General features: G+C 42.0%; 1 protein-coding gene across 2 annotated transcripts in view; it reads right to left on the reverse strand.

The window, feature by feature from the left end:
* Window positions 1-1,606: 1,606 nt before the first annotated feature.
* The window catches only part of LOC121190527 (glutamate receptor 4), a 98,718-nt gene continuing 75,199 nt past the window's right edge, over window positions 1,607-25,125 (reverse strand). Inside the window, exons 11-16 of one of the 2 annotated variants that reach the window (XM_041051328.1) lie at window positions 23,251-23,624; window positions 12,737-12,935; window positions 10,705-10,952; window positions 8,335-8,449; window positions 5,690-5,827; window positions 1,607-3,546 (exon numbers count right to left, since the gene is read on the reverse strand). In XM_041051328.1, coding sequence (XP_040907262.1) covers window positions 3,382-3,546; window positions 5,690-5,827; window positions 8,335-8,449; window positions 10,705-10,952; window positions 12,737-12,935; window positions 23,251-23,624 — 1,239 coding nt within the window. In that variant the 3' untranslated portion in view covers window positions 1,607-3,381. Of the gene's footprint in view, window positions 3,547-5,689; window positions 5,828-7,558; window positions 7,674-8,334; window positions 8,450-10,704; window positions 10,953-12,736; window positions 12,936-23,250; window positions 23,625-25,125 lie in introns of both variants that reach the window. The other variant, XM_041051327.1, reaches the window with a different exon arrangement.

The raw sequence follows: 25,125 nt of genomic DNA on the forward strand, positions 1-25,125 counted from the left end.
TAACCCTTCGCCTACACAGGAAATGGATGTATTTGTGCCTGTATCTCCCACATACTTCATACAATGTGTATCAAACTTTACGTGTAGATCATATGATTCAGAACAGATTGATGTACTGATATGATGATACACAAATAGCGCCAACTACTGGGAATAGGAAATATGTGTATTTTTCATGTAGTCTGAATTCATCCAATCATCATGCCATCTTAGTTATCTTTTTTATTTTTAGTGTGAAATTCCCTCTTTGTTTTACAATCCTTCCACTGCGGCAAGTAAACACTACCCAAGACTATTCAGTGCACATATGAACATGTGCCTACTGTTTAGAGAAAATCTAAACCTGTCCTCTGAAGCCAGATTATGAGGGCTTTTAAAGAAAAACGCCCGATTGTAAGACTGTGCTACAGTCTTACGCAGTCTGATATGACCAGCAGTTTATCGTGGCTAATGCTAACAAATGTTATCAAACTTTAGCTGGAAACTGTTGTGTAACTTACAATTACTGAGTTAATTCCCTAACAATTGACTCTGCTCTGACTTTGCCTACATTTTGGCACCTCACAGAAAAAAAAAAAAAGGCAAGAAGAAACGACATGCAACATCAACATGAACCCAGAGCCAATGTTGGCTGAGCATGAGCCTGAGCCCTCCAGCTCAGAATTACACAGCCATCTTTGGCCGTATTTAAGCAGGTATTGTATAGTTGCTTGTGAGCAGTGACATAGGCAGAGGCATAAATCAGTATATCTACATTCTTCATCAAAATTTGGGGGTGCAGTACGTTTAGAGTGTAGCTTTGGACATTGGACCAGCCTAAGATCAGAGGGTCATTGGTTTGATCCCTCGACCAAGCGCAAAAAAAAAGGATACGGTGGTGGTGGTGAAGGAGACGCACCTCCCCTGCCTCTGCGACCATGGCTGTGGTGCCCCTGAGCAAGGCACCGATTCACCCCATGAAGAGGAGATAGGCTCCAGGAATGTTCTTTTTTAGAGTAGAGTATGTAGGTGTCCCGATTAAAGAACATGCCAGACGTCCAGTTGAGTTGGAAATAGGAAAGGCAAGTGAACTAACAAAGTACAAATACAACAACTGTATGTAAATGGGCTTTCTAACACCCCAGCTCCCCGGGTGCCTCACTAGGCAGCCCCCTGACCCAGCATCTCATGCATGCTTGTGTGTGTGTTTCGTTCACTTGGTGTGGGTAAAATGCAGTAATTTTCCCAGGAGGGATCATTAAAGTAATTTTTAAAAAATGGCACAGCCCTGACACTGAGACAACCCATTGCGTGAGTACTTTTACTTTAAAAAAATAATTTAAAGTAAATTTAAAAGTACTTAGTACTTTTACTTAAGTAAGATTCTTGATGTAGTACTTACACTTTCACTTGAGTAAATGTCTTGCCAGATATTTGTACTTTTACTTAAGTACTAAGCTTCAGTACTTCCTCCACCACTGGTTGCAGGACATGAACACAACATCAAACACACTTCTCTCTCATCTCTATGTCAAATGACGACACCGTGCGTTGCAATTTGAAATTTGCTTTTACTTAAAAAAGATCAAAATAAAGTTGTACAATTGAACCAAAATAAGACGCCATATTACACTTCAGCTCTAAAGATGGATGGCAGGACAAAAAAAAAGCATGACCTGAAACATTTCAGCTGTTTTTTCTCTGCTGCAAACTTCCCTGACCAGCCACAACACGTGTAAGGGAATGAACTGGATGAGAACTGGGAATAAACCGTACATTTACCAGCCCCATCGTTGGCTGGTGTTGCTGAAGATGTGGCGTCTTGTATCCTATGGAAGATTGTCCTTCCGTTTTCCAAAAGAGGACACTTCAGTCTGTGAGACTGGAGCAAATACATTTCTGCTACAGCGTGTCCAGCCTCCCCAGAGGATCCACAGTGTTTCAATAAGGAAGGGCTCAAATCATTGTTCACCATACAAACTGTGGCTTCATCAGCCCACCTTTGACGTCTTACTGTATAGACACTTCAAATAACATATAGTGAGAAATGAGAAATGGCATTTTCTTTTTTTTTTTTTCTCCTTTTCAACTTCCCATCATCGTTTCGACTCATGTCTCCACACACGTAATGGTCTAAAAGATCTACCCAGATAGTACTTGACTGTCGACATTTAAAACCAGGAGACAGACAGTTTCTTTTTTAATTTCTCAGTACAAAAAATAGATCAAAGAATGAAAAAAATATTTATATTCTGACTGCAGAAACTTGATTTATAAAGCTCTACTCATGAGCAACTCTCTGGGTCTACGTCTGCACAGTGAGGGTTGTGGTTTAAGGATTGGGGGTGGAGCTAGTTAACATTCATTGTTGAATATATTTATTAATTTGCAATGTAACAGGTATCAGAATATTTGGGCAGTTGATACCTCTTCACATTTAGAGTCTGAATGTTCCTATATAATACAGTTACAGTATTCAACATGTAAAATCTTAACACTTCCTTCCACATACCTCCTCCTTCAAGTGGCATCGTCTTTTTCATTATTGCGATGAATAAAATCTTCAAAGATGATTTACAAAAAAACAACTGTCTGTCCACTACAGTATCTGCTATGTACATCTGTTTAAAAAGCAAGCATGTTACACAGTCGTCCCTATGTACAGCTAGATTTTTCATTTTGTTTTTCATGGAATATACATATTTACTTATTTTCACAGTTTCTATGTTTGCTCATATATTCAGTATTAATAGATTTCATTTTTGTTATTATGAATACAAATATTTTTTGTCATATCTTCACGGCACTGGGCTACAACTGTCCCAGCGTCACTTGTTGATATCTAGTGAGATTGTTATCTCTTGAATGCTGTTCATGTCTGTGTAGCAAATACTGTTCAGTTTGAAAACAATCTTGATTGTGGTTCAGTTTTTGCCAATTCACAGCAATCCCAAAAAAAAGCACAGTTTTGAGTTTCAAGTTTACAGTTTTCTGGTCTTCATCTTTATCATATATCATGATATTTTTCATTTTCTTTCCAGCTGTTCCTTGTCTGTCACTGGAGTTGTAAAGGTTGAGTGGCTCCAGTGGATTCCCATGATCCTTTGATTCAAAAACATAAGCTTCCGTGTGGCCGCACAGTTAAAAAAAACGAAAAAACAAAATCTGCCTCTGGTTTCCACAGACTTCAGAGGGAAATCATCAAGCCACAACAAGTGCTGACCTCTAGCAGTGGGATTTGTTGTTTGCTCCTCTGTCGGTCCTGTCTCGCCCACTGGAGGTGACCTGTTGTGTGTGTGAATCCTGTTTCTTTGCGGTTAGGTTCTGGTTGTTGCGTGGGCGGTCTGAATATTGTTTCTTTCTGCTGTTATTGGAATAAGGCACTTGAGAGGTTTTTGGTTTTCACGGGAGCTCAGAGGAGACCAGGGCGAGGCCGGAGCTCTGGCGGAGGGGAGGCCCGGTGTGAACGGCCTTGGGACAGTCGGGTGTGAGCACCCGTCCGTTCTCCCCAACGCTGCCTGTGATGGACAGACGGGCCTTGTTCCTCATGGCTTCAGTAAATGTGAGCTGAGGACAAAAATGAAAAGATAAGTTTGTGTTTGGGGCAAGAAAAAGTTAGAAAAATTGTACTTTTGCAGATTGGAGTTTTATACCAAATGTTGATGGACATTATCCTCAATTAAGATACTTTACAGTTCACAACACAGAAGACAAAGTGACGAGGTGTACTGTATTTCAGTGCTGTCCAGCAGAGGGCAGCATAAACTACATACATAGCACTGTCACTACTTTTCATGAGGATCCACAAAGAGCTTTTTCTTCTTTGAGATGGAGACGCATTACCCATGGCAAAATGAGTAACAATAGACTGTCCAATCACAGTTTGGGTTCACTGCCATGGGTGGGGCTTAATGTTGCTATGTTTTTAGTTATTATTATTATTTATTATTTATTATTATTATTTCAGGTTTGTTAGTAGTAGCTGAACTAAAACTCCAATCTGCTTCATGTAAAAACAACAGGTAGAAAAGTTTCACAATTAAGTACATTTACCGTACATTTAAATATATACACAGCAGTGTAGCAACCGCAGAGTCAGAAAACACCTTTCATAGCCATTCACTACAGTGTCAAGCCAGCCCCACACTACATATAAATCCATTAGCGACAGAATTATTACACAGTGAGTGATAGTTGCAGGCAGTGGGACAGGGAAGCTGACTCAGCAACAGTCAAGCTAATGAAGAGTTCGTGCTGAAGTGCTGATGGGGGACACATAACCACGCTGGACAGATATACACCGAGTGAGAAAAGATATCTGAAAGTCTAGTGTTCAAAGACCTGGGGGAAATATCCGGAGAAAACAGCTCACATCAATAATATCTGCTCGGTTCAGGGGATGCATCACTTACATTTACTTTAGCCTTACAATGTATAGTGTTTAAATATGGCTTTATTATAGAGGGCTTCCTGTGTGCTCAGGGCTGGTTTCTCAATAAATTTGTTCTGTGGTTGTACACTGTACAAGTCTATTGTAAATGACAGACTTGAGACAATGATGTCTCTGAGCTACAGCCTGTACTATTCAAGTTTAAGTGTGTATATGTGTGGTTAGGCCCTAACAAGTTTGCAAAAACTGAATCAGTGGTTCGCTATGAGAAAACAAGGCACTGGAGCTTCAGAGGGTAAGAGTAGACATTAGATGGACAAATGTTCTGCAGCTTGATGAAATGTCCTCACAAGGGTAGACGTGTGTGTACAAGTAAGACATTGGTCCTCATTTAACATGCCTTTCCTATCTGTCAGTTTACTATGTGGAAAAGCAGTAACGCAGTTTTGTCAAATCTACAGCAGTACATTGACTTCTAATAAATTCCACTCAGCCAAATGTGCTATTAAGAAGAGAAATATGTCTTCTTATGATTTTTATGCCAATGAAACTACCACAGCTTTCTTAATCTGTGTAAACTTGCATTTTCATCCTCATATTTTATTCTCACTAACTCAAAAATATTACAAATTCTAATCAAACGGCAAATTTTGATAAGGGTGATCAATCATGGCATTAATTATGCATTTCCAATGCGATTTAGTTCATTTGAACATCAGACATGAATATTATCTTCCCACTGAGTTCACAATGAGTAATGCATTTTTGATTTTGGCAGAAAAATGGGTCACACGGTAAGCTTGCTTGATAAATGAGGGCCAACGTCTGCAGCCACACAAGCTGCGAAGCAGTAGAGGTGACGTCATGTCTGAGGATGACTCATTGCTTCCTGTCACATTGAGAAAAAGCTCGAACGCAGACCAGGACGTCACATGACCACATAGTGAGCAGATAAGACAGAGAAGTGGGAAGCATTTTGCCACTGGTCACGACAGTCACTCAGCATGGCAGAGCTAGCACAGGGATATGATAGGTTTCACTTACAGTCTCTGTGCAGGGATCTAGTGAGCAAAGGCTTGGACGGACCTTCTACGAAAACCCCAACTACATCTTATCAGCTTCCCCATCGCTGCCATACCCATTGAAAACCTCGCTAAACTCGGCTAAGTTGTGGATGGTGGGGCTGGGCCTCGGACTCTGGCTTTGGCTAGGCTCGGGGCTATGGGGTGGGCTGCCAGTACGGCAGGGGTAGCAGTGGTGGTGGGGATGGTGGTAATGGGGGTTTTGGTGTTGGGACTGGGATTGGGACTGGGCCTCCACCTTCATTCTCTTGGCCTCGTTGCGCGACTTGTAGCAGAATTCGATGAGGGCCACCAGCATGGCCAAGCCCAGGCCCCCGACAAGGATGTAGAAGACCCCTGCCACGTTGCTCAGGCTGAGGGCCTGGGACGACTTGTCCTGTAGCCGACGGGGAGAGGAACAAAGACAAAAATCAACACTAGTTTTAGCACTGATTTTAGAATTAGCATAGCAACATTTACACACAAATGACACAGGGCAATATGGAAAAATCTCACCTCAACTTCACGTCATGCATGCACACACAAACGCACACATAACTGATCACACTCACACAGCACCTCACTTTTCACTACTCTACCTTTAACCTGTCAGTCTAATGGTACATAGCTGTAGTGTAGCCATGCTATGAAAAACAATAACAAACTCTTCTGATCCTGCTTATAACATTTTAGAAAGCAGTAAAGAAAAATCTGTTACCTCTCTGCATTAAAGGGTCAGTTCAAACAAATTACACACACACACAAAAAAAACACATTTTACACAATTAACTGCAGTGCTGCTAGACATGCAGGTAGTTTTGGTTTTATTTACCCAGGTTTTGCACTTTTGAGATTTCTGCCTCAAGCCCATTACAACGGAGGTAATTGGAATTTCATTTGCGGTCCAGAAACAATGTCCCACTTTCTCTGAATAATACACAGAGCACTGTGCTTTCATCTAATGGCACAACAACCTTCAAATAAGTTTATTTCATGTCACACTGTGCAGGATAGGTATAATAAAATCTTGGTTGCAATCTGTGTAAGTGTGTGTAAGTAGAAAAAACGCTACAAAACAATAAACAAGTTGTGGCTATAGGGGTGACACAAAAGTCCCTAAAATTTCGTGTGTGTGTGTGTGTGTTTTTTCTCAAAAAATATATTCTGTGTTATTTAATGTCATGCTGTGACTGGTTGTTTTGTTAGTATGGGAAAAAAAAACTGCTGACAGCATGTTCTGTGGATTACCCAAAGCAGTCAGGACACCGTTCCTAAAAAGAGATGTTGCTGTTGATATTTAAAGAAGGTAATTAAAACGATCTGCATGACTAGATGCAACTAGGAAAATGAAGAAATTTTTGTATTTCGGATGAACTGGCACTTTAATTTTCCTCCATGTTTCGACAGGCTGCTCAGCCTCTCAGTTCAGACATTCACCTTTTAACCCCCTTTTATTTTAATGTATGCAGATGATCTCTCTGAGCTCTGACTCTTGCTCCTCCCTGCCATTTATCTCCCTCCAATAAATCACCTCCATCCTTAAGGGGTATTCAGCATATTACCTCGTCTACATAAACGACTGTCTGTCATGCTTAGTCTCGTTTGCAGGTGATAGCGTGTGTGTGCCCTGTGTTTAAGGATCTGATTAAGAGGACACGGCTGACGTGGACGGTACATGCTGCTTTGTTTAAAATGTGGCAGCTCTCTCCATGCTCCAGTGCATCAACAACGTGGATCAGTCTTCGGTGTGCTGCTACAGCTGAGGCATACAGTAGAACTGACATCTAGTGTGACATACAGTAACATATGAACATGCCCTGGGACCATCTTAGGTGACAACCAACGTGAGAGTGAGCCTTCATCTGCAGTTGCAACACATAGCTTAGCTGCTGTAAAACTGTTAGCGCTGTGCCATGCCTTGTTTCTGTCATGCTGTTTCCCTCAGGCTACGCCTTAAGTCTCTACCTGCATGTCTGTCACTTGCTCTCGCTCTCTCTCTCTCAGAGCATTAAGTGTGTGCGTCATATCAGCCAGCCTGCTGTAATAACAGAACAGTACTGCCAGCGTTATAAAAGTGTGCATAGAGATAAAGAGGGGAGGGGAGGCTCCCGGGCTGGTGGAGACTGACCTTACTTCCCGAGTCCTTGGGTCCACATTCCCCTTTATCGTACCACCATTTGTTTTTCAGTTTGTCTAAGACTCCTGCTTCACTCAGTTTCAATACGGCAAGGTTTACAGGCGTTCTTCAAATCACGGGGGACGGGGAAGGGTGAGGTGGGGAAAATAACATAAATAACATCATAGGACATGTTATTTTATGTTATTCAATCAGAAGAAGCCCAACAAGAGCAGCTCAGTACTCTTCACAAAGTGACGAAGCCGGGAAGGGGCCCCACTTGTGCTACATGTCTCTTTGCTCGCTGGTCGATATAGTTGTTTTGCAGGGTTGGGTTTACTGGGAGATGTTAAGGGGAAAGGGCAGAGCTAACAGACATATATGCATGGGGCCCCCGGCTGCATCGCTTTTCTGGAACGGGCACATACTGCCGGGACCTTTATTACGACAAATACGAAGGCGAGTACTGTCAACCCAAAACTATTGGCTCAGAAAATGTACTTCATGCTTAGTGGTACGCTTACACACCCAAGATGGCACTACTCTATATTCTATATTTATTTTAAGCAGGGAGCTAAAGGCCAAACTTTCAGATGACTACTGTTGCAGTACAGCAAATATTTTTGCTTCGACAGTACTCGCTCTCCTCTCAGGATTAAAAATGCCATATTCCAGCCAGCTGCGTTCCTCCGCAAGCATCGACCCGGCAGATGCCCCTGTTGCCAGCAAAACACATTTCTCTTTTACCCACATCAAGGTCACATGGGCATAGCGACATAGCGGCTAACCTTCTCGCCACCGCCTCCGCTGCCACACTCTCCTTTGTCGTACCACCACTTGTTTTTCAATTTGTCCAACAGGCCTTGCTCATTGAGTTTTAACACTGCCAGGTTAACTGCACTTCTTGAAAACGATAAAACATATTTGGTGAGAGGGGTGAGTATGCTGTCCAATTTGGGAGGGAAAGAAGAGAAGGGGGGGGGAGGGAAGGGAGGAGTAGCAGTAAGAGAGGGACAAGGGTGGAAAAGTGCGTTAATGCTCTAAACGGTTACATCCCATCCCAGGACCCAGATACACAGTGAACACAAATCTCTCTCCTTTAACGTGCTGTCCCGAGTACAAGTAACTTTATATAATATTGTTATATATGTTAATTTTACACATTTTGTGAACTACTGTCTAGTTTCACATCTTCAAATACCTATTCAGATCAGTCAACCAGAGCAGGTAACATCAGTCTTTGATCGAACTGCTGGAAACTCACAAGCCAAGAAGGTCGGGAACCTCTGCTTGTGGCGTTTTGATTAAATTCTATGTAAGTATGAATATGGTGGATTATAAACTATTACAGATTTTGTTTTCTAACCTAAAAAGGATTAAAATATGCTAAAACAATACTTAATTGAGTCTTTAAATATTGGCACAAAATGTTGGCAATCAGCACAGTCGGTCCCAAAATATCGACATCAGCCAGCTTTTTTTTCTTTTTCTTTTTTTTTTTTTTTTTTAAAAACAGATGCCTCCAAACAACCTGTTTTACACATGTATACAGTCAGCCAATTCAAAGCTCCCAGGATTTCTGAGTATTTAGCTCTTCTGGAAAATCATGATTGACTTGCATAAAATTTCTATGAAAAGCTGTTTAAAATAAGTGTGCATCATAATTTCATGGGTTCTTTTGAAGGCTGCTGTAGTGATGTCTGACGATAGAGGAGGGAGAGAGAGATTTGCCTCAGCGTGCATTTTGATCCTTTTAATTTATTTGTATCATTATGAGAAAAAAAAAAACAGTCAGTAATGGAGATGGATCAGAAACACAAAGCAACACAGCTGATATTCCAGTTTAAGCTGATGAGGTTGCTTGCGGAGCCATGTGAAATAACAGCCTTGACCAACAATGTTGCCTGCTCTTCATGTTTGCTGGTGTGTTTCCTCGCTGATATCCGGACAAGTGACTGACAGAAGAAGATAATCCCCAAAACAACAAGATGGAGGGCCTGGAGGAAGGGACTACCGTGATCTGTCAGGGACTCTTCCTGGTCAAAGCAGTGGCTGAAAACTGGCACCAGCTTGACTGCAACAAAAAAGAAAAAAACGAAAAAGGAAAAAAACGCAGCTGCTCTGCTCAACTTCAGGCTTGGCATGGGCAGAGGAATTTACAGAAGGCAACTAACAGGGTTTGATTTACTGGCTGTGAGGAGTTGGCTGCTTTAGGAACAAATTACTTTCCTGGTACCTATTCACAAAGGAAAGCAAAAAAAAAAAAAACTTAATGTTTGGCTATTGTTTCTAATGCACTCTCTAATTACACATGATCAATGATAGCAGTGCTCTACTACTGTCTATTTATACAGCGAAGTTCTATTGTGCAACACTGCCCTCGTTCCTCCACAGGATTAAATGGAAGTTCAAGCAATCATGGAGCTGTTATCCACTGGTTAGCACATACACACACATCTGTGCAGTTTTGCCTTTAGTATACTTATCCATTCCCTTCAGTGAGACCTTGCCGGCGGGCTTTGATCGATGAGTGTGCGGATTGAAAGTGCAACTCCCCACAGTAATGACACTGTATTCTCTGGCAGGTCTGTAAATTCCACTATGTGCGGGAGGCAGTGACAGAGTCTGGCAGAGTTACCCAGGGCTGAGAATTCAAATGGCTCCCGAAACACTATTTCAGTCACTTAGTTGAAAAGAAAGAACCAGTCAACTGTGAAGGAAAGCTGGAGTAGCATTAGCTAAATAACACAAACTAATTAAATTTGTATATAAAAATGCAGATTATCTTAAACTGTCTTTGCCGAATGAAACAATTTTCAGAGAGTTACGTTTACCAAAGCCTCAAGCATGCCATTGCCACATCTTTGCTCAAACAGCAAGCACAAGCACAAAGGTTTACCTGGTGTGGAGAGCTGTAAAGAAAAAAACAAATGAAATAAAAACCACCCCTGCATCATCACAGTGACCCCCACATGCATGCAACACAGACACAGATGTCAAAAAGCCACTACTTCTGCACTAAAAACTAAAGTAAAAATGCCCCACCCGCCTACACCAAGCAGTAAGTGGACACAGATAGAGATAGAAAAGGCGGCACACCAGGGAAGGTGGAATACCATAACAACACGTAGAACATATTGTTACACTATTCCACCCACCTTAACTGTGAACCCTTGGGTGTGGCTACTCCGTAGCCTTTGGAGTCCAAGTTGCCTCCCACTTTCATTGTGTCGCAGGGCTTGCGCTGCTCAGTGTACTCATTCATAGTGGACTCCAAGAGGAAGGCGTATTTCCCTTTGGACTTGCGGACCCGCGCCACGCCCTCAGCCGTGGTCTTGGTGAAGACTGTGGGCTCGGCAGACTTCATGTATCCCCACATCTTCTCGTAGACGGCGATCTTTGACCGCTGTGGGGTTTTGAAGGGGGTTGGAGGTTCAAAGGCAGATGTGGTGTGAGAGATGGAAAAAGCATGTCCGCGTACAACACCAGGTAAAAACGTGGAAAACGTACAATGCGGCAGAAAAGATGGAGCATCAGTTGATAAATTGGCATTACTAGATTTCATTTTACTATAATCTTACCAAAACGAAGGAACAATATGAGCAATTATATTTCTATTAACTATCTATAAGACTCTCACTAGACCATGTCTAGTGAGATATCTGAAATTCCAAATGTTGGATATTCACCCAAATAACATTGGTACCTAGTCACAAAGTTGTTATTTCTATTTGTCCAGGTTTTTAGAAATCTGTATCTGAGATGTCTCCACCATTATACAATGGAGGTGAATGGAATTTACAGCTAGAGACGAGGAGCGTAGAAAGACGTCCTCGTGAACACTGGACAATGTAATTGCAGTGTGGGTGAACAGACCCAAACACTCCACCCAAAACCTTTTGAGTGAGAAACACTCTCCCCTATGGGCCTGAACAGTCTGTCGCTTGCTTCTTCACAAAGAAACACAGAGGCTGCTCTGTTTGAACTCATCTTGGTTACATTGGATTCAAAAGTCTTCACGGTGGGAAAAAATATTCATAGAAACTTCTGAAACCACTCCTGCAGCAGGATCCACTTCCCCATTGTCCATTTGTAGGTTCAGTGAGCTCCAAACACACAAAATGCTGACCTCTGTGAAGCTCAGAAAGAAGCAGCATTTAGAGTATTTATACAAAAAAAAACAGATTGTGTATACAGATGGAGGGTGGAGGGATGTACATGATACAGCAGGAAGGGTTTGTAGCTTTGACACTACTGGAATATATTGTAACTGACATGAGCTCAAGCTGCCCACAGTTGCTGTTCTTAGTGAAGGATGAAACTTGCAGCCACCTTTCAAGTCTGCAGCGAGTTCTGTATCAATATTACAGCGTTGATTAAATGTGCATTTTGAGCGAAGACGTTTTACTCTGTTGGTGTTGTTGAAACTGTAAAACACTCACTGCACAGTGGCATTACAGAGTGGAGCTTTTCCCCCTCACCCTCCTTGTATCAGGTTCCGTTGGCGCAGCAGGCAGTGATTCTTTGACACTACAAAGGTTTTGGGTGGAGCATATCTTTACCTCCTGCACATATTCAGGAGGAGGTTGATGTAACTTCATCACTATGCATAATAACATGGGCAATGGACAATCTACAACACTGATCTACAATTAATCTGCAACAGCAGTTCCAATACAACATGTTTATGGAGAAACACACTGCTGTATTAGTTACACTTTTTATCCAAAGAAAGAAATGTTTTAATGAATGTATCTGCCAAATGGAAAAATGTTCATTAAGAATAAATTAATTTGTCTTCTCTCTTGCAATACAATATTTGCTAAGCCTGGTTAATGCTATCTAATCTAAACATCTATTTTAATGTCAACTCTCTCTCATTTTATTTATTATTTATTCCATTTAAACCTCACTTTATCTGTTTCATTAAAGCCAGTCTCTGTGTGAATTTCCCTTCAGTGATCAATAAAGTGTTACTTTTCACCTCTACCTTCACTTTAAAAAAAACTTTGCCACCGAACTTTATCAAGGAGAGTGCTCACACTTCCTCCAAAATACATCTGACAAAACAAATTAGCACAACATAATCGTTATTTTAAGGAAACAGGGTTGCCTTGGTGACCTGTTTCCTTGCATGGGTGCCCCTACCTGTCTGAGAGCAGACCATTAGCCCCAGTAACACCAACTCACCCTGAAGAACTCTTTGGTCGAGCCAGAGTCCAAAGTGCCGTAGGCGATGTCTGTCTGCTTGGCAAGATCCTCTGCGCTCTCGATGGGAGAAACCATCCTCTCCACAGTGAGGAAGGCAGCCAGGTTAGCCGTGTAGGACGAGATGATGATGAGAGTAAAGAACCACCACACTCCCCCGACGATTCGTCCTGACAATGATCTTGGAGAGAGAAAGGGGGGAGGTGGAAGAAAGAGGAGGAATATCGCGGGGGAAGTTTGGAGGGATTAGAAGGCAGACGGGGATGTAGAGGATGAACAAGTAAAGAAAGGAACGAAAGGAAGGAAGTAGAGGAAAGTAGAGGAAAATAATCATTGGGGTTGTGTAAGAAGTAAAATCAGGAAAAAGAGGAGAGGAGATAAAAAAAACAGAGACAACAGTCAGTCAGTGTTGGAAAATACAGTCAGATAGCAGACAATTAGAATGGAATATGACTGAGTAAAGCATGGAGAGACTAGCCACCCGTGTGGATATCAAAAACAATGCTGATTAGCCACCACAAGGTGGAGCTCTGACAACACTCAAGCCTACCAGAGATGTATTTACCCTTCATTAGTGCAGATTGCCTCATAAAAAAAAATCCTACATGCTTGTGTTGACCAGCTATGTCAAAGAAAAGGTACACTAGTTCTGTCCCTTCTTTCCAACCATCCCCCCTCTTTTTGTTCATTGGTGGGATGAAAAGGGCTGCAGGTCCCCCGGCCAGCGTAGCGAGGGCACTGTTCTTTTCTTGTTTGTTCGCTCGGGGAAGACAGATAGCTCGCTGCTCAGGAGCAGCGGAAGGTCGTGAGGAGAATCTTAAACCATAAATGCTGCATTGAGGAGAACAAACAAGATCTCCCCTCGGTGCAAATCAAACAGCAGAGGATACAAAACCCTCAGGCCTCCTTGTCAGATGGAGAGAAAGAGAGAGAGAGAGGGAGAGATGAGGAGGGGAGGAGAGAGGCATCTGCAACAGTCAGTGTTTTCCTGGCTGGTATTTCCACTGTGTCTTATGGCAATCTGGCCGTATTCCATTGTTCCCAATACACACGGGGTACGATGTTCCCAGTGTCCTGTGATGTGCATGCATGCACACCATTTACAAAGAGGGTGGAAGCATCTTTTTCCTCAATTGACTCCGCATTCAGTACATTATGTGAATCGGCCCAATGCTACGGCCCAGCGCTCGAACACCTGAAAGAACCCTGATTACCAGCACCTCCGCAGAGCATTTTGAAGAAACATTCAGGCTACTTCACTCTATTTTAACAAATCACAGGGTTCTGCCGGCACAGTTCTTAAGCAGAACCGTCACTCTAACCAAAGAATCGCTGAGGAAACCTTTGTTTTCCCGGTCTGTGCTGATGAAAGTGCCTGTGGCGGCTGAGGCAACTTCCAATAGAGAAGAGCTGCAGTAATGCATGTCTCCTCCACACACACACACACAGCAAGCATTGCCCATGAAATAGACTTACTTGACGTATTAGCTCTGGATTTGAATACAAATGACTTCCTTCTCTTTCTCTACCCACACTCTATTTTCCTTCTCCTCGAGATGATTGAGAGTATTTCTGTGGCTTTTGAGCACAGAGAATTTAACTGTAAAATAATGACTAAAGGGATGGAGGGTGTGCACGATAAGATGTGCGGATGGGTCCTATCCTCTCCCTTGCTTGGCTTATTTCCTTTTCCTACTTGCCAAAATCCCTTCATTCTCCCTATCAGACCATCTCCATCTTTCTCTTTCATTCTTTTTTTTTTCTATGTGAGCAGCAGCGGATTGTGGGAGTGTAATAATGGGACCAGAGGAGGAGTGTCTCTTTGCCGTCCTTCCAACCCTCTGAGCTGTGTGTTTCCTGGCTGATACCACTGACTTTGATCCACAGTGACACACTGCTGTGTCTTGATGGGCCTGCAGTAAACAGAGGGAATGGGGGGAGGTGGGGGGTGAGTGTCAGTGTGAGGCTTAGCACTGGGAGTTTGTGTAATTTTCAGGCCACATCAGTATCTCCAGTGTGTTCTCTCTCTATTAGCCTTGAACTGATGACGGCAGTACACAACACTAATGGATTCTACATAATGTATTTTATTACATCAAAGGGCAAACGCAGTAACATAGTGAATATAGTTAATTTTCATCCTCCTCTAATAAAATGTGTGATGTAATTTATTTGAGATGTTTTTTTCATTATGAATTAAACGTATTTTATTAATTTCAGGGTCAACATTTTTTTCCTGATGAATCTGTGGCTTCAGCCTGCATCTCTTGGTCTGCAGGAGACCTCTATGGCATGTTGTATTGACAGGTTTCCTTCTGCAAACACTGAATACTCGGGGTACCTTTCTTTTGTTGAATTTTACGGCAGGAAAATGAAAAAAAATACACAGAAATTTAATCAAAAAATACAAAATCTTTTTCAGATTTCTGACATATTCGCATCCAAAACCAGACCAGGCCACATTTACCCGCTTTCTTTGGTTGCTAATGCTCAAAACTACTGTTATTTTACTACACTCTGCAGTATTATGCACTGACTTAATATGAGGAGTATGCAATGTGTACATCCAGTGACTTATATAAGAACTGGTTAACTAAATAGTCCGCAAACTAAAAACTTGTCCATCAAAAAACCTCAATAACTGATATTAAAGAGAAAAGTTTCTAATCACAGGAGAGGTTAATGATTATGGTTATGAGAATTGTTGAATCATTTGCATTTTTGTAATGTTTGTGCTTATCCAAGTGTGGTTATTAAAAGTGTTTTTGAACAACATATATTAAGAAAATAATGATAAAACGGACAAATTTTGCATTGCTGTTAGATATTGTGAAAAACGTTGGGGAGAACTCGACTGTAATGATGTATGAGCTCAGTTTTCCCACAAGTGGAGGAAACAAGAAAACCAGACAGGGAAAGTATTAGAAGAAATAAAGTGGAAACAAAACAGAAATTGGCTCCAGTGTTGGGGGAATGGGATTCTTCGCAGCAGTCCAGAAAGCTTCAGGGTATAAAAAATAACAAATGTAGAAAAAAAAAAATCAATAATCCCAGCATCATACAGCAATTAGTCAGCACTTTTCCCCTACTAGTTAACTTGCTAAGATTAAATTAATTTGTATTCACTAAATGGGACAGGGGAGATGTAATAAGGCTGGCATGGTGTGCATATTGGCTAGGTGGCATTTCTGAGCCTCAGCAATTATGTTTCAGCCAAACTGGAATCTAAATGTATAGTTTATCAATTTAATCAATGAATTTACCTCAAAAAATCAGGGACCTTTCCCACACAACTCATACTGTGTGGCCAAGTGTTGATATATAAAACCCACCAAACTTTATTTCAAGTGCTAGTCTAAATCTTAGAGTCCACAAATGTACCAAACATGACAGGCTGGATTACGGGGAAATGTGTAAAAATGATGCTCAAGATATCTAGAGTATTTCCGTTTGATGCAACTAAGCAGCCAGAGAAAAAGGTGGACAGTGTATGCATCATTTGCTGCTGTTTCAAAGAACAGTTGGAACAAACAGTACACATACTGTATGTATGAGACACTGTCACACAGTGTGGAATAATGTTTGTTTCCTCAATCTGAAGCCAATGAAAAGAGTATCTGAAGGGAAAATAAGGTTCAGGAGACTAAATGAAATTTCAAGGACAAAAAGCGAGATGAAAGCAAAGCAAATCTCATCTCAGGATTAAATATAATAAGGTTCACGTTCGTTCATTGACCAGTCAGCAAATCATCTGACGCATGTGAGGTAACAAACTTTAAAGCGCACAGCTGACAGTCGCTGCTTCCCTCCTTTTATTTCCTTTGATGTGGAAAAAAAAAACAGAAATAAAAAGCTGCTGTCAGAGATGATTTGGTGCAGAGAATGTGTGTGTAGGTTTTCTGCAGGATTTGACGAATGTTTGTGGGACAGAGAAAAGAAACGGGGGCAGAGAAGAAAACGCAGCAACGTGAAGTGGAGGAGATGATGAAGTGAGAGACGTGGAGAGAAAGAGAGAAGCAGCTCTGACCTTGAGCAGAGCCTAAATAAATGAAGAGGTGCTAGTCTGCTCCCAGGGTGATACCTGGGGCAACCACACCATTTGACTTATTCATAGCAGACAAACTGTCACTCCAGATTCCTTTCTCTACCTTTGCTTCCATGTCCTGTCCTCAGCCTCCCTCCTCACCTCGGATGCCGCCCTGATAAAATCTGTGTCTTACTGTAAATTGTCAAATAAAAGCATACGATAATTTCAGCGTGATGTTCATTTACACAGGACCTATTACAACAATACAACCACATATTCACACCACGCTCACTACTTTCGATCGTTCTTCAGTTAGTGACACTTCCTGCAGATTTTCCACATTAAAAGCCTACCACAAAAATAGGGGATTATGTTCTTTGAGCCACTGGAAAGCTTTTGTTGTGAAATATCTGCGCGTGAAACATCTAAAGTCTAATTGACAGTGGCTTAACAGTGATCAAGAAAAGTTCAGACAAGAAGTTAATACAAATAAATAGGCAAATATTCCTAAAAAGGGAATTAGAAATTCAGGCATGTCTTTAATATAAGGTTGTTTCAAATAAAAGGCTGGGTCCATGTGTAGTTGAATTAAATAAAAGGCTCAAACGATCATGCTCCTTCTTACTGATTGCTATCTGCCTGCTTAAATGGCAGCTATGCATGATGAGAAGGCCTGTAGGGTGGTGATATACCATCAAAGATAACCCAGGCTCCTTTAGCTTGGATGTTCTGCATATGATGCTCGGCAACCTAGTGTAAAGGCTTTTTGGTCGTATCATAAGTGGATCTGTTTTTAATTTATCCAGTCCACTGCTTTCCTACAGAGCAGGGTGATCAGAGAAACTTCACAGATGTGCAGACAAAAAGCCAGAGAGAGACGTCATGGCTCAACATTATTATTTCATTTGCAGCACCTACTGAGTTGTACAGTCCTTTCTTGGCCATCAGGAGGTACGACACGAGCAGTGTGTTTATCTTGTTAATGTGAAATATCTTCATAAACAAAACTTTCAGCTGTTCAAAATTCACAAAAATCTGATGCTGTGATCTTCACAGTGGGTCAAGATGTAAATCCAAGGGTTTTTATTTGCAAGACTTTTGTCTAAACCTTTCTTTGCCTGAACTACTGACAAAAACTTGTACACTTTAAACATTAAGGGATCATAAACAGGAAAGCTTGAACCACTGCTCTAACATTATTTCATATTTCAAGGCCACACGAATAATTGTTTCACTGGCAACTGGATGGTTTTTGATGAAAGCTACCTTGTTGACACTTCCTACCACAATATCAAAGCAGGAAACATGAACTTGGCGCTTGACTTTGAAGCTATAAACCACCACTGTACATAGACGCAGTCAGAGCCTCCGGTAGTGCCCATAATTTGCAAGAACAGTGCGACAAATCAACCGAGTGCGAGGAAGGACAAGCACTGCTGACATAAGCAATAAGCGATGCAGAAGAACAGCAGTGTGTCAGCTGGATAACAAAGCTAATTGGCATTGAATTAATAGAATAATGGGAATCTTGCAGATAGACCACTTGAAAGTCATTTCTCCTTTTCAAACGCAGCTTTTGTTGGCCTAAATTCACAACTGAAATTAAAAGTTAAGCTTCATCTGCAGCCATCAGGAAATTTGCCATCAGTATGCACGCACTCTGAGCTAATCAGGACTAATCAAGCCAATCACAGCATTCTCATTAGCTCGCCAGAGATGTGGCAACTATGACTCAGCGGAAGAGACAAAGATAATCCATCCGAAGCAATGAGACGGAAGTGACTGAAAGCACCTGGTACAGCCATGACCAATTACACCTGCATGGAGTGGCAGGCGGCTGTCTTGATATTTACACTGATATTTTCTGACTTGTGATGTGACATCCGGCAGTCTCAGGAGAAAATACCAGAATAACTTAAGTTCTATTCATCTGGGATTTGTAGTCAATTAAAAAGACTATCATGTCACCATTTCATTTAAGCTCCCCTCTTCTCCTGTTTCCACGGAGACATTACCATTGGAGACCGGGATATTAATCACTGAATTAATTATTACGGGCTGCCTTCAGGGAGGAGAAGGGGGTATTAACCCTTATTAAGAGAGAGGGAGAAGGAGAGGAAGATGCTCTGTGCTATTTCAACCTCTGCCTTCCATGTTGGAGCTGTGTCACGAAATAAGTAAAAAAAAATAAATAATATGAGGTCTACATGGAATGTGGGAGAATTACATTTCTCTAAGAGGACAGAATCACATGGAGGAGACACAGCTTTACAGAGCTTTACAGTGAGTTTCAACTCATTGTTTAGCCATCTGGTCCACAACTTCACGGTTTCAATTAACTCTCTTAGTTTTCAGCTAAAAGGCTCTGAAAAACGCACTGTACTCTACCTGCTCAACACCAAACCACAGATATTAAGCTGATAAAGACTCTGATATTTCCCTGAGGAGATGGTAGAGACCAAAACCAGACCTATATGACTGTGCACACTGGACTTATGTTCAGCAAGTGGCCAGAAACACGGTTTAAATTCAATGATAATATTGTTCTGTAACTGCTGGATACGTAACTAAGCAACTGTTTGCCAAAAGGTTTGCCATTTCAACTTAAAAGGTGGTGATAGGGAGTGAGATACCTAGCAATATGGGGGCCACTGATTACTGATCAAACCTTACGAACATAAACCTTCTCGTGCACAGGTGCCATTTATCAGGTCTCCGGGACATCCTCGATGAAACTGAAACAATGCAACCACCCTCACCACGGATGTGACAGATGTGAAATCCACCAAAACAAACCATCTTCTGGACGAAACCTAAGCCTGACTTTACCAGAACCTGCTCCTATAAGACTCTCCTAAACCGTTGAAACAAACACTGCAAATTATATGTTAATCCATTTATGATGGATGAACATGTAGGATATCAAAAGTTTCAGAGACTGTGTTGCATGCAAACTGAGTTTCCAGCGTCCAGCCACCTCCCGTCTGTAACCTGTGAGCGAGCACTGCGGCTCTCGCGCGAAATTCGTCCCATTCACCTCTGCCCTTGTCACTCCCTCCATGCTGTCTAATCTCCCCTGTGTGAAGGGATTTGCATGTTGCCCTGTCAGGCTAAACTGGAGTGGAAGCGCTCCTGAGCTCCGGGGCTCTGTGCTGATGGAGTAGGAGAGGCCCATGGGATTAGCAGTGACAGGTGGAATGCAGCGGGGACCACAGCCAGAGACAGAGAGGGTTGAAATGTAGACTTTTCATTCTGATGCCGACATTGTTGTGCGGCTCTAAAGTCCTTATCTGCAGTACACAGGCAGAGATGGTTATGGTGTGGTGGGTGGGGGTGGTCTGCACACATGTGAACAAAGCAAGTGTACTCCTTAAATGAGTGTGCTTAATCACAGTCACAGGGCCACCATAGTCTCCTCTATAGGTTGCTTACGTGAGGCCGGGCTATAATTTCGAAGTCGCTCTAATGTACCTCGGGATCCTCCATCTTGTGTGTTTCTCTGTTCTCCTCCGGTGTGGGGGAGGCTGAAAGATACAGGCTGGTTTGGTCCTCCTTTCATCTTCTAAAATCTTACCAACTCTATTACAGTACAAGATCCATAAGGGCTTAAAGCAGATAAAAGAAGTATCGTATGAAAGACTGAAAATAACTATAGGAGCCATTTTAGCAGTAGCTTAAAATAACCCAAACAATCCATCTGCTGGAACTTTAAGCTTGACAAAGCCATTCACACAGCTAAGAGAGGCTTTAAGGACAATGAGAAGCCATTAAGAATTACAGGCTTTACCAGTCTATAGGTTTCACCATAACAGTAGATGTCAGCGGAGGGAATGTCACTGTGTGATGATGGACAGGAAGCCTGATCTTTGGTTGCAAAAACAAAGACGACCAGCGTTTGAAGGCTGGAGAGGAACATGGCCACACAATAAATTGTACAAGCCCCGATTCTCCACCCTTCCACCAAAGTACGCCACGCTTACTGGACACCAGTCCACTGGTCCAAAGCCCAAGGGATGCTTGTTTTGGGTCTCGTAATTTGGACAAAAGGGAAGAGAAGTCACAGACATGGTGAAAGACAACACCTTGCCAGTGTGTTCTTAGTGAATCACACAGGTTTCATACCATGGAGCAGACAGCGGGTTCACAGAACCATGGTCGCTAATGTAACTGGAGCTCAAATACACGGACATGAGGCGTACAAGTGCAAAGCCACAACTGCCGAAGCTGACAGACACTGAGACAACCTAATTCCCTTACAAGCAGACAACACAGTGTATGCAAGTCAGACAGTGAATAACAATATGGCTGGAGAAGAAGAGAGAGAGAAAGAGAGAGAGAGAAACAAAAAAAATCAATACTAGCAGAGACACACACTCTCTCTCTCTTTCCCTCTCTCACACAAACACACCACATATACACACAACAAGTGTGATGCCACTGTGCACGTACAGGTATACACACAGCACGAGCAGCAGACACTGTAGTGCAACCCATGAGACAGTCGCTAACTACACAAAACAGAGTACCTGATACTTAATGCCTTTATATTATGCCTTCGAACCACAGTCCCCCATGCAAATTACCAGCAATATACAACACAATGCGCAGTAACTTACTTAAACAATACAAATAGTCTACAGTTCAGTGGCAGGTGAAAACGAGTGTTAGTCTTTGAGAAACTAAATAAATGTTTTTCAGTTTTGTTGGTTGTATCTTAAAGGAATAGCTCAGCTTTTTGGAAATATTTGCTTTCTTGTGAGATGTTAAAACTGATTTCAATCGAATGTCTGTGGGTTTAAGTAATGGAGCTGGAGATGGGATGTTTAGCTTAGTTTAAGCACAAAGATTGGAAACAAAGAGAGGCAGACAGTCCCAGGTTCGCATACACACCTATCAACACCTCTAAAACCCAGAAACTTCATGGTTCCCTGACGATTTGTGCTTTTTAAGTGAGATTTGGTTCAGACACTCATATCGCCCTCAAGTTGAAGTGTAAAAAGTTTGGTGATCTACTGTTGTCATATACTTTGGATGGTGAACATTACACCTGCTAAACATGGGCATTTTTGCATTGTCATAGTGAGCATGTTAGCATGTTGACATTAGCATTCAGCTCAAAGCACCTGCTGTACAGGCTCACAGAGCCACGAGCGCAGCTGTGGACTCTTAGTCTCGTTTAATCCAAACCCAAACAGAAACCTAAACACAACAGGTGTTGCGGTTTTAGGGGTATTACATCTAGGAATAATTTCTTGGTGAACATCAGGCACAGCGACTGTGTGCACTTTCCTTTGTGGACAGACAAACTGTTGTTCAATAAGACCTAGTTACAAACATTTTTACATTTCTTACTCATTTCTGAACATTTGATACGCACTGTGTTGATTAATGAGCTTCAGAGGTGGTTGAAGGCTTTTTTTTTTTTTTGGACAGAGCCAGGCTTGCAGTTTCACACTATTTTCAATTGTGGCTAAGCTTATATGACTGTAACTCCGTACTTAACACACAGACATGAGATTAATATCGATCTTCTCATCTCACTCTCAGAAAGAACACAAATAAGAATATTTCCCAAAGTTTGAACTACTGCTGTAAACACAGAGCATTTTTATTTTCATCCTTAGGGTCATATATAACCAACACTACATAATCAACACTTGTTGTAAATGAATTACTAATTTATAGGTTGTTCGCATCATTAAAGTAATGTACTGTATAAAATCAATAAAGTAGTGTACTGTATAAAATCAATAAAGAAATACAGTTATTCCAGAGATTAGACTACTAAATGGTTATCATGAAAATGTATCGTAGAACACAATCCTCACACAGATGTTGAACCAACTGAGTCAATGAGAAAAGTCACAACAGGCAGAAACTGGTGGATTTTTCAAGTATTTCCATGGATTATAATGGAGGCTCTAGCTTTAATGTGAAGGTCAGCTATGACTCAAGTTAAGGACACACTACACAGCTGTTAGGGCTGGGAAAGATACTGAAAATCACGCTCACAGAACCTGTCAGTTGAGGATTATTTTCCATCTTGTGTTGTACAGATGCACCTTACAATTAGCTCAATTTGAAAATTAGAAACTCCTGATTTTTGGTGCTAGTGATAATTTAACATGACTAATGTGTGTTTTTTTTTCCTCTTCACTGTCACAGGCCACTGCTTGTCACAGGAGAGTGTCCAAACTTGTCCAGTTTCTGTTTTTGTCAATCAAATGTGTCTGAAATAATGACGAAGGTCTAGACTGGACTGGCAGGCGAGGGATTTAAGTACTGAGTGTCATCTGTATGATGGTCTAGACTGACACAGGCACAATCCAATCAGACGTGATGGCACATTGTGATTATAACTGGCCTCGAGGTCATGTGATGCGTCCCCAGCCTGAGGAGAAAAGAGCTTTGAGATTTTCTAGCAAATACTGAGTGACTTCTTTGACAGTGGAATTAAAGTCCGGCTTACCTGGGGGAGATATCACAGCCCTGCTGCATGAAGGCGCCCAGGGAGAACCAGAGGGAGTTGAAGATACCAAACTCATTGGGGGGCTGGTCACTTGGCGGACCGTCAGTGCCCTCTTCGGGCTCCTCGGTGTGCCATTCGTACGGGCTGAAGCGGCTGACCAGGAAGAGCACCACGCTCACGCCGATATACGCAAACACGATGCACATCCAGATCTCGTAGGCCAACGGGTCCAGGAAGGAGAACACCCCTGGTTTGGATTTCTGGGGCTTCTTGATCATGATGGAAATGCCCAGCGACATGAAGGGCTTGGAGAAATCGATCACCTCCTCCCGGACCAACGTGATAGTCAAAGGGGCCACAGCGATTTCCGCTTTCTGTGGGGATTTGGATGAAGAGGTTTTTGATTAGACATCTGAATGAGCCTCCCTGAGAGCAACTCTAAATCCAAACGATGACAGATAAACAAATGTAAATGATGGATCATCTCTCTGAGCTGTGCCATGCAACAATCAAACATCACTTAGTCACAGATATGACATCCCAAAGGCCAACAGCTAGCCAGCCATCATAAAACAACAACAACAATTACCCCATTTCTTCTTCTTCAACTTCTTCAGTGTCATTTTGTCTGAATTTCTCCCTTGACTGAACAAATCTCTGAGCGATCAAGTTTAGACGGCGGCTGAATACATCTCAGAGTGATCAAGTTAAGACAGAGAGAAAGAAAAGAAATTGAAAAAGAAATTCTGAAACCCTCTCTAAAGCTGAGAGGCTTAGCTGAAACTCTGGGGGAATCAGCAGGGAGGATAAAATAATGTGTCAGAGAAATATGCTTACAGCACAGGAAGGCAAAAATGGGATACATCCACCTCTGAGGTCTGCAGCTGTGGAAAAAAATGCATACTGGCTTGCTGAAAATCCACTAACCAGATTAAAGTTAGTGACTTAGCACCATTTGTGTGACCTTGTCTGCCTGGCTTGGGAGCAAAGGACTTAGTATCAGCAAGAATTTAAAGTTTCATTATGACCATCTGACACTTAAGGAGGTAGGAAAGGAGAAAACAGGGACGAGGGAAAGAAAATGAAAGAGATTTAAGTTCTTTCATCCTCAGCAAAATGCACTAAGATGACAGCCTCGGGGCATTTAGTATGTGCTAAAATACATGGCAGGTTAAAAGGAGGCAGGGCTTTTGTGGTAGCGCAGGGCTTTTCGGGGAGAGCCGGGAAGAAATGAATGGTCTCTGAGCAAAGTCTTAGACGGGAAAGTGCTGACAGCTTCCATGTCCTCAGACGTTCCCATGAACGCTGTAGAAAAAGCTACCAGCATCCCCCGTGCCCCCAGCCACACACTGAATAGTGCACTACTGACTTTACACACTAGTGCACAGCATATAGTTTCAAACATGCAAAGTCACACACAATTTTTTATTACTATACTTACAAGGCTCTTTCACTAAATTTGCCATTGTTGATTCTCTCTCTTTTCTGGTGCAACCATGGATCTTTACCCCAAACCTTGGTCTTGGTTTGATTCTTAATCCTTTACGCTTTTACCTTTAAAGTTAATTTTTAGTTATAATATGGAGGATTCCGCAAAAAAAACAACAAAAAAAACCCCAACACAATTTCTGTCCTGGAACTGATAGAGTTAACATCCAAAAGAGTAATGACAGCTGTTCTTGGACAAAGCACAACATTCACACTTAAGTTTCCCAGTTAAGGGGTTTGTATTAAAGTAATTTTGCCGGGCATGTGTCCCATTCAAAGCAAAGCTTTTGAACAGGATGTGTTTCCACTCACAATGCTTGTTAAAGAGATGAAAGTAGCGGAGGGCACAGCTGCACCTTTTGTTCCTGTGCGTTTGACCAACCTGGT

Source organism: Toxotes jaculatrix, chromosome 12, assembly GCF_017976425.1.
Source record: "Toxotes jaculatrix isolate fToxJac2 chromosome 12, fToxJac2.pri, whole genome shotgun sequence".
NCBI classification, from domain to species: domain Eukaryota; kingdom Metazoa; phylum Chordata; class Actinopteri; family Toxotidae; genus Toxotes; species Toxotes jaculatrix.